Source organism: Rhinopithecus roxellana, chromosome 12, assembly GCF_007565055.1.
Source record: "Rhinopithecus roxellana isolate Shanxi Qingling chromosome 12, ASM756505v1, whole genome shotgun sequence".
Lineage (NCBI taxonomy): Eukaryota > Metazoa > Chordata > Mammalia > Primates > Cercopithecidae > Rhinopithecus > Rhinopithecus roxellana.
The window spans coordinates 59,076,590-59,094,115 of NC_044560.1; the positions used below are offsets into that span (position 1 = coordinate 59,076,590).

Genomic DNA, 17,526 nt, shown 5'->3' on the forward strand with positions numbered 1-17,526 from the left:
ATGGAGGAAGATCTACCAAGCAAATGGAGAACAAAAAAAAGCAGGGGTGGCAATCCTAGTCTCTGATAAAACAGACTTTAAACCATCAAAGATCAAAAGAGACAAAGAAGGCCATTACATAATGGTAAAGGGAACAATTCAACAGGAAGAGCTAACTATCCTAAATATATATGCACCCAATACAGGAGCACCCAGATTCATAAAGCAAGTCCTTAGAGACTTACAAAGAGACTTAGACTCCCATACAATAATAATGGGAGACTTCAACACTCCACTGTCAACATTAGACAGATCAACGAGACAGAAAGTTAACAAGGATATCCAGGAATTGAACTCATCTCTGCACCAAGCGGACCTAATAGACATCTATAGAACTCTCCACCCCAAATCAACAGAATATACATTCTTCTCAGCACCACATCGCACTTATTCCAAAATTGACCACATAATTGGAAGTAAAGCACTTCTCAGCAAATGTAAAAGAACAGAAATTATAACAAACTGTCTCTCAGACCACAGTGCAATCAAACTAGAACTCAGGACTAAGAAACTCAATCAAAACCGCTCAACTACATGGAAACTGAACAACCTGCTCCTGAATGACTACTGGGTACATAACGAAATGAAGGCAGAAATAAAGATGTTCTCTGAAACCAATGAGAACAAAGATACAACATACCAGAATCTCTGGGACACATTTAAAGCAGTGTGTAGAGGGAAATTTATAGCACTAAATGCCCACAAGAGAAAGCAGGAAAGATCTAAAATTGACACTCTAACATCACAATTAAAAGAACTAGAGAGGCAAGAGCAAACACATTCAAAAGCCAGCAGAAGGCAAGAAATAACTAAGATCAGAGCAGAACTGAAGGAGATAGAGACACAAAAAACCCTCCAAAAAATCAATGAATCCAGGAGTTGGTTTTTTGAAAAGATCAACAACATTGACAGACCGCTAGCAAGACTAATAAAGAAGAAAAGAGAGAGGAATCAAATAGACGCAATAAAAAATGATAAAGGGGATATCACCACCGACCCCACAGAAATACAAACTACCATCAGAGAATACTATAAACACCTCTACGCAAATCAACTAGAAAATCTAGAAGAAATGGATAATTTCCTGGACACTTACACTCTCCCAAGACTAAACCAGGAAGAAGTTGAATCCCTGAATAGACCAATAGCAGGCTATGAAATTGAGGCAACAATTAATAGCCTACCCACCAAAAAAAGTCCAGGACCAGATGGATTCACAGCTGAATTCTAGCAGAGGTACAAGGAGGAGCTGGTACCATTCCTTCTGAAACTATTCCAATCAATAGAAAAAGAGGGAACCCTCCCTAACTCATTTTATGAGGCCAGCATCATCCTGATACCAAAGCCTGGCAGAGACACAATAAAAAAAGAGAATTTTAGACCAATATCCCTGATGAACATCGATGCAAAAATCCTCAATAAAATACTGGCAAACCGGATTCAGCAGCACATCAAAAAGCTTATCCACCATGATCAAGTGGGCTTCATCCCTGGGATGCAAGGCTGGTTCAACATTCGCAAATCAATAAACGTAATCCAGCATATAAACAGAACCAAAGTCAAGAACCACATGATTATCTCAATAGATGCAGAAAAGGCTTTTGACAAAATTCAACAGCCCTTCATGCTAAAAACGCTCAATAAATTCGGTATTGATGGAATGTACCTCAAAATAATAAGAGCTATTTATGACAAACCCACAGCTAATATCATACTGAATGGGCAAAAACTGGAAAAATTCCCTTTGAAAACTGGCACAAGACAGGGATGCCCTCTCTCACCACTCCTATTCAACATAGTGTTGGAAGTTCTGGCTAGGGCAATCAGGCAAGAGAAAGAAATCAAGGGTATTCAGTTAGGAAAAGAAGAAGTCAAATTGTCCCTGTTTGCAGATGACATGATTGTATATTTAGAAAACCCCATCGTCTCAGCTCAAAATCTCCTTAAGCTGATAAGCAACTTCAGCAAAGTCACAGTATATAAAATTAATGTGCAAAAATCACAAGCATTCTTATACACCAGTAACAGACAAGCAGAGAGCCAAATCATGAATGAACTTCCATTCACAATTGCTTCAAAGAGAATAAAATACCTAGGAATCCAACTTACAAGGGATGTCAAGGACCTCTTCAAGGAGAACTACAAACCACTGCTCAGTGAAATCAAACAGGACACAAACAAATGGAAGAACATACCATGCTCATGGATAGGAAGAATCAATATCGTGAAAATGGCCATACTGCCCAAGGTTATTTATAGATTCAATGCCATCCCCATCAAGCTACCAATGAGTTTCTTCACAGAATTGGAAAAAACTGCTTTAAAGTTCATATGGAACCAAAAAAGAGCCCGCATTGCCAAGACAATCCTAAGTCAAAAGGACAAAGCTGGAGGCGTCACGCTACCTGACTTCAAACTATACTACAAGGCCACAGTAACCAAAACAGCATGATACTGGTACCAAAACAGAGATATAGACCAATGGAACAGAACAGAGTCCTCAGAAATAATTCCACACATCTACAGCCATCTGATCTTTGACAAACCTGAGAGAAACAAGAAATGGGGAAAGGATTCCCTATTTAATAAATGGTGCTGGGAAAATTGGCTAGCCATAAGTAGAAAGCTGAAACTGGATCCTTTCCTTACTCCTTATACGAAAATTAATTCAAGATGGATTAGAGACTTAAATGTTAGACCTAATACCATAAAAACCCTAGAAGAAAACCTAGGTAGTACCATTCAGGACATAGGCATGGGCAAGGACTTCATGTCTAAAACACCAAAAGCAACGGCAGCAAAAGCCAAAATTGACAAATGGGATCTAATTAAACTAAAGAGCTTCTGCACAGCAAAAGAAACTACCATCAGAGTGAACAGGCAACCTACAGAATGGGAGAAAATTTTTGCAATCTACTCACCCCGACAAAGGGCTAATATCCAGAATCTACAAAGAACTCAAACAAATATACAAGAAAAAAACAAACAACCCCATCAAAAAGTGGGCAAAGGATATGAACAGACATTTCTCAAAAGAAGACATTCATGCAGCCAACAGACACAAGAAAAAATGCTCATCATCACTCGCCATCAGAGAAATGCAAATCAAAACCACAATGAGATACCATCTCACACCAGTTAGAATGGCAATCATTAAAAAATCAGGAAACAGGCCGGGCGCGGTGGCTCAAGCCTGTAATCCCAGCACTTTGGGAGGCCGAGACGGGCGGATCACGAGGTCAGGAGATTGAGACCATCCTGGCTAACACGGTGAAACCCCGTCTCTACTAAAAAAAAAAAAATACAAAAAGCTAGCCGGGCGAGGTGGCGGGCGTCTGTAGTCCCAGCTACTTGGGAGGCTTAGGCAGGAGAATGGCGTAAACCTGGAAGGCGGAGCTTGCAGTGAGCTGAGATCCAGCCACTGCACTCCAGCCCGGGCGACAGAGCAAGACTCCGTCTCAAAAAAAAAAAAAAAAAAAATCAGGAAACAACAGGTGTTGGAGAGGATGTGGAGAAATAGGAACACTTTTACACTGTTGGTGGGATTGTAAACTAGTTCAACCATTATGGAAAACAGTATGGCAATTCCTCAAGGATCTAGAACTAGATGTACCATATGACCCAGCCATCCCACTACTGGGTATATACCCAAAGGATTATAAATTATTCTACTACAAAGACACATGCACACGTATGTTTATTGCAGCACTATTCACAATAGCAAAGACTTGGAATCAACCCAAATGTCCATCAGTGACAGACTGGATTAAGAAAATGTGGCACATATACACCATGGAATACTATGCAGCCATAAAAAAGGATGAGTTTGCGTCCTTTGTAGGGACATGGATGCAGCTGGAAACCATCATTCTTAGCAAACTATCACAAGAAGAGAAAACCAAACACTGCATGTTCTCACTCATAGGTGGGAACTGAACAATGAGATCACTTGGACTCGGGAAGGGGAACATCACACACTGGGGCCTATCATGGGGAGGGGGGAGGAGGGAGGGATTGCATTGGGGAGTTATACATGATATAAATGATGAATTGATGGGTGCTGACGAGTTGATGGGTGCAGCACACCAACATGGCACAAATATACATATGTAACAAACCTGCACGTTATACACATGTACCCTAGAACTTAAAGTATAATAAAAAATAATAATAATAAAAAATAAATAAATAAATAAATAAATAAATTAGTAAGGTCTATAAAAGACTGTGGTAAATGCTACCAAGGAGAAACAAAGGTCTACGGAGGCTCTGAAGAAAAAACAAGAAATTCCCACAGGGAAGAATTCGGGGAGATTTCCTGAAGGAGATACAATCTGAGGTGGCCCCTGAAGAATACGTAGAATTTCAAAAGGTGAATCTAAAAAAAGTACGTTTCTGGTAAGGAAAAGAAAATGAGTAAAGGAAAACATCAGGCCTCTTGTAGTAGAAAGACAGAGAAATGCTAATACACAGGTAAAAGGTAGATATCAAACAGTTTTAAAAGCTATAATTCAACACAAAAGACAGTATCCTCTAGGAGTACAGGGAATAATACACTTCTTTTCACATTAAGGTTAGCATACCTATGTGCTATAATCAAATCAAGTGAATACTTACAAGGTCATTCATATTAGTTTGGCTAGCTGGGTTAATTTCTTCCAAAAATTCCAAGACATAAAATGTGTATCTATCCATAAGATGGACTCCAATTGCAGGATCTGGTTGATGCTATGAAAAGGTGAAAAAAAGTATTTTTAACAGTGTCATTATAACAAAATGTTTTAAATGTAACCAAAATTTCCTTCTAATGTATTAGTCTAAGAAAGAACAGATACATTCATAAAGCACTTAAAGCATTTAATTGGTTTCAGAAGTAGCTGCACATTCCAAAGACACAGTTTACAAATGGGAAAAATGCACATACCGAGAGTGAATCTTCTCCCACTTGGCTACTAGCTAGAGCCATTACGTTAGGAGAATAAAATCGCTCATACATGGATGCTCCTTGGCAAGTATCAATAATAAATAGTAGCTCATTGTAGCTGAAAGAAAAGTGATAACATCTTTGACAAGGATAATGCTGTAAATCATACACTAATATTTCTATAATACTTTCATAAGACGTTTAAATCATATGTTAGTCATTTCATTAGCTAAAAGTTTTCAGCAGAAATCCCAACAGAAATTTGACCTTAGAAAACTTAAAGGTATAAATTTGTCCAAGGAAACCACAGCGAGTATTGCTTGTGCCCAAGGTGGCTGTCCCAGCTCTTTTCCCTCTCCCTTGTCTATGCCATATAATTCAGAATCTAAATGAATAGTCCATTCAACAAGCACTTATTTGGCACCCATGCTGTCCTAGAAATTGAGCTAGGTTCAGAAAAAGAAGTATGAATTAGTAACTATACTAAAAGAGCATAAACTCTAAGTGAAAGACAAACACATAACTAATTTGGAATGTGATGAGTACTACAAATATATGTTGAGTGCCTACAGTGTGCCTGATATTATGCTGGAGATACAATAGTCCCTGCCCTCTTACAGCCTAGAGTCTAACAAAATCAAACTGTTGAATGAACACTGAGAAAGGACTAAGGAGAACTGCAAAGAAAAGCAGATCAGAGAAAGGTGATGCCCAATATGGGCAATGAAGGGTGTTATTTTGTATTTCAGAGAAAAGAAGATAACATTCCAGCAGAGGGAAAAGCACATAATGTAAAAAAGTGTAAGTGCTTGCAAACAGATCTATGTAGCTAGGATTTAAAGTAAATTTGGGAGAATGGAGTGAAATTGGTTTCAAAAAGCTAGAGTAGGAACAATTTGTAAAGGATACCATATGAAGTCTGAATCTTATCCTGAAGTGTGGAGAAACCATGAAAGGTTTTTGTTTTTGTTGTTGTTTTAATGAAAGAATAATATAATCAGGTATCTATTGCACAATAAGCTGCCTAGCTGGCAAAAGTTAAAGTAGAGAGGAGACATGTTTTCTGGGAAGTTTTTTCTCAGACACTGGGTCTAGGTAAACAGCTAACATGGAACCTAGAAAACAAAGCATTGAATCTTGAACCACAATATCATCCAAGAAAGTGATAGGAGGCACAATTAATATGACACATTTGTTCTGTGGCAAAACATGTGGAGGCTCCTATGCATTAGAAACATCCAAAGTTAGGAGAGGTTGTGGAGTAAACAAGAGAGCAAGCTCTAGGACTGAACCATTTGGGCATGAATCCTAGCTGTGTCAAGTTTGGCAAGTTACTACTAGCTGTGTAAAGTTTGGCAAGTTATTGAATCTTTCTGTGCCTAAGTTCACTCATTTGTAAAAAGGGAATAGTAATAGAATCTAGCCCATAGAGTTGTAAAATTAAATGAGACAATAGATGTAAAATACAGTATGTAGCACCCAGTATGCATTCTCTAACTGTAAGCTATGAATAGGACATAATCAGTGCCCAGTAAAAGCTTCCTCTTCAACACTTCTACACATTGCTTATGCTTTTCTTTTAACATTACAGTATTTATTTTGTAGCATCGTTGTGTACATATTTCTCTTTTCCATTAGATTGTAAACACTTTGAAGGCATCATATTCCACTTCCTGCCATAGGAACAGAAGATAGCCTGTAAGTATTTATTGAAAGTAATCAAGTTAAAAGTTCTTTCACTTACAGTCATATGTATGACAGTTTCCAACTAAAGAGATGCTTAGCAAGGGTTACTAACAATCATCCTTAATGTGAGTTAAGTTACAAATTTTATGCTAACCGTAATTTCAGTAATTTTTTTCCATAGAAGAAATATGGCTATCACATTAGGGACCAAAGAATGAGCTAGAAAGAACAAGTACAAGTTGAAACATACACAATGTTCATAATCTCCATAATAATAGGTAACTTGGTTGGAGGGGCACTTACTTCCTCTAAAAAAGGTGCTAAATAAGAAGAGATGGAATCTTAAAAGGTTAACTATTTCATGTTACTGAATAACTCTCAGTTTTTCTTTTAAAAACAACCCAGTTCAATGGAAATAACAAATGTAAATTTAAAAGAGTCAAAGAAATTGTCAAAATAAGTTAAAAATCTTATAAAATAAAAAACAAACCTACTAACCATGTGAAAATTAGGTATGAATATAGCTTATGAACTTGCTAATTACCGTCTTTTCTGCCACATTTGTTCAAAAGCATCCGCAAGTTCTATGTTGGTAATTTCTTCAGAATCTTGAAATTTTAAGAAACCATTTCCACCATGTCCTTGTATAAAGAGTAAAAAAGATCAATAGATATATTTTTTAATGCAAACTACATATATCTAGACATATACACTTACTTCATTCATTACTTTTTGACATCACTTGTTATTTTATACTCTAAAATATATACTATGTAAACAAACAAATTGAATTTTCTACTATGCCAATTAAAAAGAGAATGATAGACTATATAAAATAGCAGATACAATATCTTTAAGAGGGTTTCTAATATTCAATTCCAGAAACCTGTATTTATGCTCTTCCATTGGCTCCATTATTATATCAGAAATGAGTTTCCATTCATAAACATGTTTCAAATATCAGGCAAACATTTTTGGTGAGAAAGAAGCTGGAGACACTAGCTAGTCCCACATTTTTACTACAAGAGGTGGACCAGAAGATTGTGCTATTTGTATGCAATCTAGAGGCAGGCTGTCTGGATTCAAATGGTAGCTATGCCATGTTAGTTTAGGAAAATAATTTAATCTTTCTACGTCTCAGCTTCCTCAGCCATAAAGTGAGAAATGTATTTGTAACACTATCATTAGCTTACTTATACAGTTCCTTTGAACAGGTTTTTAAAAGGTGCTTTTCACTGGGCATGACAGTAGGAAAAAAAAAAAAAAAGTCTCCCCACCTTCCTCCTGGATATATGCAGCCCTGCAAGCTTACAAGTGGTTAGTTGACTATGCCTTTGTGGGAGAAACAAGTATTCCTCCCTTCCATTAGAATATAACCCTGTGGTAGGGCAGATTGCTTAGTGTAAGCACATACTAGATTTCAGTTCCCACTTAACTCCCTGGCCAGATTCTTGGGTGCACTACACAACCCACACAACCACATACAGCAACCTTGAATATCGGCACCTAAGTCAATGCACTGTTGTGAGAATGAAATGAGTTAATAGCCACAATGATTTAGAATACTGCCTGACGTATACTATGCCTCCATAAATATTATTATCATATTATCATAATTATCAACCCTTTTTTTCTCTTACAGACCCTGGCAACCTTCTACAAAAGAGCAGGCAGTAAATATTTTTGGTTTGTGAGTCATATTGTCTCCAGCACAACTACTGAACTCTGCTGTCATAGTGTGGAAGCAGTCACAGAAACTGTGAAAATCAAATGGAAGCAACCATGTTTCAATAAAACTTCCAAAACAGGCAGCCAGTTCACAGGCCACAGTTTATCAAATCCTATCTTAAACTACTGGAATTTGTTCTAAGCCTGCAGTTATCCTGAAATTCCTGAAAGAGTACCAACAGAATCAGGAAACAAACAAAAAATAATAACAATAAATCCTTTCGTTTAATACATCAAATAAAGCTAACCTACAAAAAACTGCACTTCACCTTGTTTGCCACAAAAGCTTGAAAATTCCTTGTAATTTTCAGAAAAAGTAAAATAAAATTTTTCCTGGCTTCATTAACTCTATTGAGTTAATTTATAAAGTTTATAAATTAAGTCTTAAAAGTTATAAATAAATGCAACATGATAGAGAAAAGCCACTAAGTAGGGGTCATTAACTATCTTGTCATGTGATATCTAAGAATTATTCTATACCTGTTTTATCATCAGTTGAATGGACCCTCCAAAAAATTTATAGAACACCTTTTGATTAACATTCATATTTACCGAATACTACTATTAGACAGGCAACTGGTGATTAAAAAAAAAAAAAAAAAAAAAAAAACAAGAACTAAATAGTCAATGACATCTTGGAATTCAAAATACAGTGAAGGCAACAGATACCCAAACAATAAAGTAATAATAAGTTAAATGCTATGAAAGAAACAAAATTAACATGGGAGTGCATAAAGTCCAGACCAGCCAGGGAGAAGAGAAATATCTTTGGATAGGAAAAATATAAGCTGTGTTATTTCATTCCTCTTCTGAAGGAAAAAGCAGAAACTATTAATAATAACTCTGGGACAACAGGTGTAAACTACAACTGTCCCAGGTAATTGGAAACATCAGTCACCCTAGACTTAGAAAGGAAGTCATGGAAGGAAGTGACTCCTGAGCTAAAACTAAAACGATATGGAATAATCAAGCAGGCAAAGTGGACTGAAAAGACGTCATAAGCAAATGCAAGAGCTTAAACAAATATTTGAAGGATAGAACAGTCAAGCTTGGAAGAGAATTAGAAAAAATTATTAAGAACTAAGACAAATTAAAAAATATAGCTAAATCATTATATATACTGTTATGTGTAATACACATAACTGTATTATATTATGGTACACTTTATCTCCAATAGTCCTCAAAGTATAATCAAAATACTACTGTATCTCATATCTGAGGAGTATATCCACAATACAGTTTCATGAATCCCAGCCCAGATGAAAACTAAATAAGAATTCTAAAATAAGGTCTAAGTATCTACAGTTGGTAATCTTTTTTTTTTTTTGAGACAGAGTCTCGCTCTGTCGCCCAAGCTGGGGTGCAGTGGCCAGATCTCAGCTCACTGCAAGCTCCACCTCCTGGGTTTATGCCATTCTTCTGCCTCAGCCTCCCAAGTAGCTGGGTCTATAGGCGCCCGCCACCTCGCTCGGCTAGTTTTTTTTTTTTTTTTTTTTTGGTATTTTTTAGTAGAGACGGGGTTTCACCGTGTTAGCCAGGATGGTCTCGATCTCCTGACCTAGTGATTCGCCCATCTCGGCCTCCCAAAGTGCTGGGATTACAGGCTTGAGCCACCGCGCCCAGCCTAAAGTTGGTAATCTTAACGTACAGCAAAATTTGAGATGGAGAACCATTATAAAGTTTTAAGCAGAAGAGGGATAGATTTGCAATTTCTGTTAGACACTTTCACAGGATGATTGACAGGAGAACAAAACTGAAGGATGCTATAGCAGGATACCAACCAAAAGGTGCTAAAGTTTACCAAGTCAATAGTAAAAAAAATAGAGATAATAAGCAACGGCACAAAATGTTATACTGTTTTCAGATATCATCTCAAATAGTTCTGCATCATGGAAAATATAACTACACGAGAAACCATTTTAACCAAAAATCATTTCATGTGTTTAAATTTCTTTCCACGTGCCTTTCTTTTCAAAGAGTTTCAATATATTCTACTCTAAAAACTCTAAATTATGAAATTACCTGTCATATAAATTAGAATATTGCTTCTATCATCAGAAAGAAGACGTTTTGACCGAGGAGTACTAGGTGGGATCCTCCCAGTTAATACCCGTAAAAAATTCTCAACAGTTACCTAAGAAGGAAAAAACAAGAAAAATCAGATGAAATAAAACCTGGGAAATCCTGACAAATTATTTTTTACTTTCAAAAATGTTCCTTCTTTCTCCATATATTACTCAGCATCAACTGAAAATAAAACACCCAAAAATTATATAACTTAATTAAAATACATTCATTTAAACATACACCTCCAAGCAACTTTGTTACTATTTTTAAAAGTACTAAAAACTAACAAAGAAGGCAGGCCATGGTGGCTCAAGCCTATAAACTCAGCACTTTGTGAGGCCAGAGCAAGAGGATTGCTTGTGGGCAGGAGTTCAAGATCAGCCTAAGCAACATAGTGAGACCCCATTTCTATGCACACACAAAAAATGTTTAGAATAGCCAGGTATGGTAACATGCTCCTGTTGTTCTAGCTACTCAGAAAGCTGAGGCAGAAGGCTCATTTGAGCCCAGGAGTTCACCACTGCACTCCAGCCTGGGCAAGAGAGAAAGACTATGTCTCTTAGGAAAACACAAAAACAAAAACAAGCAAAGTAAGACTACCTTGGAGAAAAATAAGTTCTGAATTTAAAACTTTAAATGCTATATGAAGTGCTGCCTTTAAATACTACTAAAAAGCTGTGAAATTATTAATATGGCTGGGCATGATGGCTCACACCTGTAATTCCAACTACTCAGGAGGCTGAGGTAGGAGGACCACTTGAGGCCAAGTGCTCAAAAACAGCCTTGACAACATAGTAAGACCCCATCTCTGGAAAAATAAAATGAGCCAGGCATGGTGGTGCACACCTGTAGTCCCTGCTACTCAGGAGGCTGAAGTAGGAGGATCACTTGAGCCCAGGAGTTCAAGGCTGCAGTGAGCTATGATATGGCCACTATACTCCTGCCTGGGTGACAGAACAAGACTCCAGCTCTAAAAAAATAAAAAATAAAAATTATTAATCCCTCTGCATAGGCAATTCTGTGGGAAGATATGAAATATAAAAATTTTTAAATAAATTCAACTACACTATGGCAGCTAATTTGTACAACTACTTAGTCATTTATAGATTAACCATCAAATAAAACAGTTCCATGTTCATTACCTGGGTGACAGGCTCAATCATATCCCAAACCTCAGCATCACACAATATACCTTTGTAACAAACCTGCACATGTATCCCCTGAATTTAAAATAAAGTTTGAAAAAGAAAAAAAAAAGTTTCATATGTATTTCCCCAAAATTACATATATTTAATTTTTGAATGCACTTTGTTTCTTAGATTTTGTTAGTGGTATCTTTAACATGTAAAAAATTCATAACACTTTAAACTAGATTTCCCAATCTAGAATTTCTATCCCTCTGGGATTCTTTGAAGGCATATTTAAAGTTGTAAAGAGTAAAACACTGATTTAAAGCCAACAGCTGAGTCATATATTATGCATATCTACATTTAAAAAGTAGAAAACCTATCCAGTTTTCTTGTTCATCTATTCCCTAGAACATGAGTGTATAAATTGTATGTATACACATTTGTGTGTGTGTAAACTGTTTGATTTACATTTTTCCTTCAAGACAGCAAAATGCTAATTGTTTTAACAGGAATTCTTGTTGGCCAACAAGGAAGGAAAATGTTTGGCCTATATTTTAAGATGACAAAATAAACAAGTAAAAAGTCAAACATACATATTTGATTCCATGAGCCAACATTTTTGAGTGCCTAACACCAGGCTACAGGTACTTGCCAGCTATATGATACATAAGATATAGGCCCTCTTAGCTTACAGTCTAGGAGGAAATAGATAAGCTTTTAAAATTGCTTCAAAAGTGCTCTGGGAACACACAGGAAATTGTGTCTTACTTTTGGTAGGCTTGGTAAAAGGGGAAGTATTATCTTTTTTTTTTTGAGATGGAGTCTTGCTCTGTCGCCCAGGCTGGAGTGCAGTGGCGCGATCTCTGCTCACTGCAAGCTCCGCCTCCCAGGTTCACGCCATTCTCCTGCCTCAGCCTCCCAAGTAGCTGGGACTACAGGCGCCCGGCGCCACGCCCGGCTAATTTTTTGCATTTTTAGTAGAGACAGGGTTTCACCGTGTTAGCCAGGATGGTCTCGATCTCCTGACCTCGTGATCCGCCGGCCCGATCCGCCCGCCTCCGCCTCCCAAAGTGCTGGGATTACAGGCGTGAGCCACCGTGCCCAGCCAAGGGGAAGTATTATCTAAGAAGACTTCATAAAAGAAGACTTCAAATATTAAGCATATTCACCATCTTTTATGTTTAAAATGAAGTTTCAAAGGGAGAAAATACAATGTAATACCATTTTTTTACATTTACATTTTTATTTCTAATCACATAGTCCTAAAAAACACTAGAAGCATATTGAAAGTGGTTATTTCTAAGTAGTGAAAATATGGGTGAGTTGTTAGTCACTATAGTTTTTCCACAATTAATACAATTACTAAAACTAATAAACTTGATAATTTAGGTCAAATATGAAAAATATGTTTACTATAAAATATATTTACTGTAAAAGAAAGCTGACACATTAAACCTCTCTATAATACTCTAACATTGAAGCCAATATAAAGTTTTCCTGTCCTAGATAAAAACATAAAATGTTCATGCTTTAATATTTTACTTATATATCATTGCCTTAATATGAACTCCAGAGACAGTTACATCAAGGCTTCAGTAACAATTAAGTTTAAAGAAAAATAATAAGACAATTTTATTCTGCCATTGTTTTAGAGCTTAAAAGTAACAACGTCATTTCAAAAATGTGGCTAAAGAATTTACCTCATAACTTCTATAATCCACTTCCACATCATCTCCATACACATTTAGTTCCATATTCTTGTGACTAAACACTGTAGCTGGTTTGGGATTTCTAGGATTACAGGCCATATCATCTGCAAGCATTAGGACAATGTGACTAGGGAAAAAAGACAAAAACAAAAACAAAAAACTCCAGTAAATATATAATTCAGATAAAAGGAAAAAGCTAAACACACATTTATTTATGTCATGTAGCTATTGTGTTCATTTTTCTCCTCCTTCAAAAAAACTATTTTCAACTACATATGTGAAGGCACCTTAATTATTTTTCATATCCTTATGTACTATATATTTTAAAGTACAGAAATTAGAACAATCTGGCATAAACTTATGAACAGAATTTCAAGTTACTAATGTTTTTCCGAACAATGCATACTTTATGCCATATAGTAAAGGGAAACTAAAGAAACTGTTTTTCCTCAAGCATCGAAAATATTTTTTAGTAAAACTTTACATTCTCAAGACTTACAGAGTCCACATTAAACTATGATGTCTCAAAGAATTTAACTTTCAGAATCCCAAATGCTTGAGTATAAAAACATGCAACTGATCAGCAAGTACAATCAGTTTAGCACAAGAGCACACCTCCAAGCCAATCACTTCTGACAAGATCCACAAATCCACTCCATTTCCCTAACACCAGCAACCACCACCTTCTGGCTAGATGTTGGAATAGCTCCCTATCTGGCATCCTGCTTCTTTTCTCACCCTCTTTCAGTTCATTCTCCTAACAGTCCCCAGAATGATCTTCCTTAAATAAGTCAAATCATTAAATGTTCCCACTTAAAAGTTTCCAAGGACTCCCCATTATATCTGTATTTAATTTTTTTTTTTTTTTTTTTTTTGTTCTCCTGCAGTTCCATGCATCCCTATTACATTTAGAGAGAAACTGCAATTCCTTGCATCATCTAAAAGGCTTATTTAATCTGTCTCTGTCTCTCCAACTTCAGCCTCTACCACCCACATTCTCTATGCTACCTCCACAGTGGCCTTTCTGTTCTTAGAATATGCCAAGCCTTTCCCACTTAAGTGGCTATTGACCAAATTTAGACTTCACTCCTCCCAGATCTTCATATAATTTCAGCCTCAGCTATGGTACTCTATCTTATTATGTGTTTTATTTTCTTGAGGACATCTATGAATCTGAAATCCCCATCATCTCCTATCACCACCCCCCACCACCACCATTAGAATATAAGCTCTCTGAGGGCAAGGGCTATATCTGTCCTGTTCACCACTGTATCACTCACACTACATACTAGCGCTTGGCATATAGTATGTACTCAGTAAATAATTTTAAGTGAATGAAATATTTTAATTTTTGCTTATAATTTCTTTACAAGGAAATAAAATCTCTCTTTGATACTTCTCATCTTCACTCTACCATTAAAACTGGTGAATAACAATCAGAAAATTCTCCATTCTACCATATCTTGAGTTTCCCAAGCATAAGGGAAAAATTAATGTGGCATACATAATTAGTTTGGCAGGAGACAGCAAGAAGAAAATGTTCTGCTACATATGTTCCAAATACATTAAAGTTCAAAACTGAAACATTATGATTTTTCTTGAAAATTGGCTAGATTTCTACTCTGAAAGTGTTCCAATCCTGCCACATTCAAAGATCAGATCCTCAGCTGTTACTGATTCATTTTCACAGCATAGTGAAAGTCATTCCTCTTAAAACAGAAAATACATCTTCTCTTTTTTAAAACTTAAGGAGATCATTAATTTATATTAAACAAATATCAATCATATATTCCTTTGTTAAACAAGACTGAATTGACCTCCAAATGTCAATACAAAAATGAGTATTTCTTTAGGCTATGTTTTCTGTTTAGGGTTAATTTCACTCTATGAAATGAAGTAATTATTCAATAGCTATACAGTGTCAATATCAATCAGAAAGAAGTACTAACTTCAACTTAAAATCATAAATTTAATCAACATTTCTCTTACGAGATAATTTTGAGCCTCAATATAAGTACTATGACCTGTTAACACAATCAATATATTATAAAACACTGTACTTGAAATAATATAGAAAAAGAGAAGTTGGGAAACAGAACGGATTTCAAACGTTTTGAAGTCCAACCACATATTCTAATTTGCTGTTTCTCAAACTCAAGAAGTGTACAGAACTCTTTTCTAGAAAAAAAATAATAATTTTCACTTGGTCCAAGTGTTAAGTTATTTATACAACAGTATTTAAGTATACACATGCAAACAAACTACTTAGGCTTACAGTTCTTACAAAACTGTAAAATCAAGAGAAAAGTATAAAATTCTAATAAAACTAGCAAACTAATAATACTATAAAAACATTAATCCCATTGAAAGATGACATTATTTTCCAAAAACTAAACACCTGCTGCTTTAACAGAAGAGCTTCAAGTCTGGTTCTACATTTAACTAGTGTGTGTGTGTGTGTGTGTGTGTGTGTGTGTGTGTGTGTGTTTTGATATCCATAATTGTTAAAGAGAACTAAAATGGCCTGAGAAGGACGCCATACTTCTATATTTGAGTCCTTGTGGACAAGCTGCAACCTAACTTAAGAGGTAGACAAGATGGAAAATCCAATTTAGGAGTATGCACTTGTAACAATGGCTGAGTCTTGGCCAATGCCAGCAGCCATACTTCAGCCACTCATATATTGCCAAGTGCTCAAACTGTGTTCAAATAAGTAAAATGCCAACCTGTAACCAATCCAGTTGTTTGTGTGCCTCACTTTCCAGTTTCTGTACCTCACTTCCCTTTGTCTCTAATCTTCTTCTGCCATGTGCTGCACTGGGGTCTCTCTGAATCTGCTGTGATTCTGGGGGCTGGCCAATTAGTGAATCGACAGAAACTGGACTGGGTCCAGGATCAGATCTGATCCAGTAATTAACTGGCTTGAATCCAGTTAGAGGCTTCTTACATCTGAGTGAGTCAGAAAGAAACTGGTAGTAAGTGGTAATATTGCAGGGGCTACAAAATTTGGCTTTTAAAAATTCACAGGGGCCGGGCACGGTGGCTCACGCCTGTAATCCCAGCACTTTGCGGGGCCGAGACGGGCAGATCATGAGGTCAGGAGATCGAGACCATCCTGGCTAACATGGTGAAACCCCACCTCTACTAAAAATACAAAAAGTTAGCTGGGCGTGTTGACAGGCGCCTGTAGTCCCAGCTACTCAGGAGGCTGAGGCAGGAGAATGGCGTGAACCCATGCGGCGGAGCTTGCAGTAAGCCAAGATCGCACCAAAGCACTCCAGCCTGGGGGACAGAGCAAGACTCCATCTCAAAAATATGTATATATATTCACAGGATTTTTGTGTTCTACCCCTTTATTTCATTTTTCTCGTGCGCTTAGGTAGGAAAAAAAAAATCACTGGCTAAGTTAAGGGAACCCGAGAGCAAAGCCAGTATTTTGGGTAAAAATGGTATCTTTAATTTCTGAAGAACTGAGTTCCTTCTGGCTTATACATGCATAAATGTTAGGCCCCAGAAGCAGTGAAGTCTTACAGAAATGATGAGATCTTACTAAGGATAACTTACAATAGAACATTCCAAATGAACAACGCACTGAAGTGCATTTAAAACAATGAGGCTCCCAAATTAATCCATCTACAGACGCCTACTGATCTGCAGAAGCTTCTAAAAAGATTTCAATATTTTTATTTAAAGCACACATATTTTACTCTGGCCAGAATAGAAAATATTAGAATTTGGGTCCCCCACACAACTGGTTGGGCAGCAACTTGCAAAATTGAGATAATTTTGCCTGTGGTTCCATTATTTTCCTTTGTGATGCAGTTTGGCCCCCAAAACTATGGTGTGGTAAGCAGGGTCACTGGGGCTACTCAGGAAAGGAGAACCCAGAAATCTGACAAGCCAGCAAAAGGGCAAGAATTTCTTACCAGGCTTCTGGCCTCTCTCTGTGCAAACTGCTTAAATGAATGGTAAAAATCACTGTTTATCTCCTCTGTAAAGTTTTAATTAATGCAAAAAATGATTCTGAGGCTATTCTTAAGCTGTACCGAATCTGGTGTCCTTGTCTTTCTGTATGGTTCTGTCATAGAGAGTACCTGTGGATAGCACACAGGCTTAGGACCCCATAAGCTCACTATTCAAGACAGCCCAGCAAGTTGGTCAATAACAAACTTTGCTGTGGTTCCCTGAAACAAACAAAAAAACTGCCTGAGGTCTTGATCTTGTTTTGCCCTTGGGAGCTTAA

The 17,526-nt window shown here is 36.8% G+C and overlaps 1 protein-coding gene across 3 annotated transcripts in view; it reads right to left on the reverse strand.

The window, feature by feature from the left end:
* Positions 1-17,526, reverse strand: part of PIGK (phosphatidylinositol glycan anchor biosynthesis class K) — a 151,920-nt gene that overhangs the window by 95,119 nt on the left and 39,275 nt on the right. For all 3 annotated transcript variants that reach the window (XR_004060501.1, XM_010370953.2, XM_010370952.2), the window contains exons 4-8: positions 13,275-13,410; positions 10,400-10,511; positions 7,194-7,290; positions 4,964-5,081; positions 4,657-4,767 (exon numbers count right to left, since the gene is read on the reverse strand). Coding sequence is in view for 2 of the 3 variants with exons in the window: in XM_010370953.2 (XP_010369255.2) it covers positions 4,657-4,767; positions 4,964-5,081; positions 7,194-7,290; positions 10,400-10,511; positions 13,275-13,410 (574 nt within the window). In the remaining variant the exon portion in view is untranslated. The remainder of the gene's footprint in view (positions 1-4,656; positions 4,768-4,963; positions 5,082-7,193; positions 7,291-10,399; positions 10,512-13,274; positions 13,411-17,526) is intronic.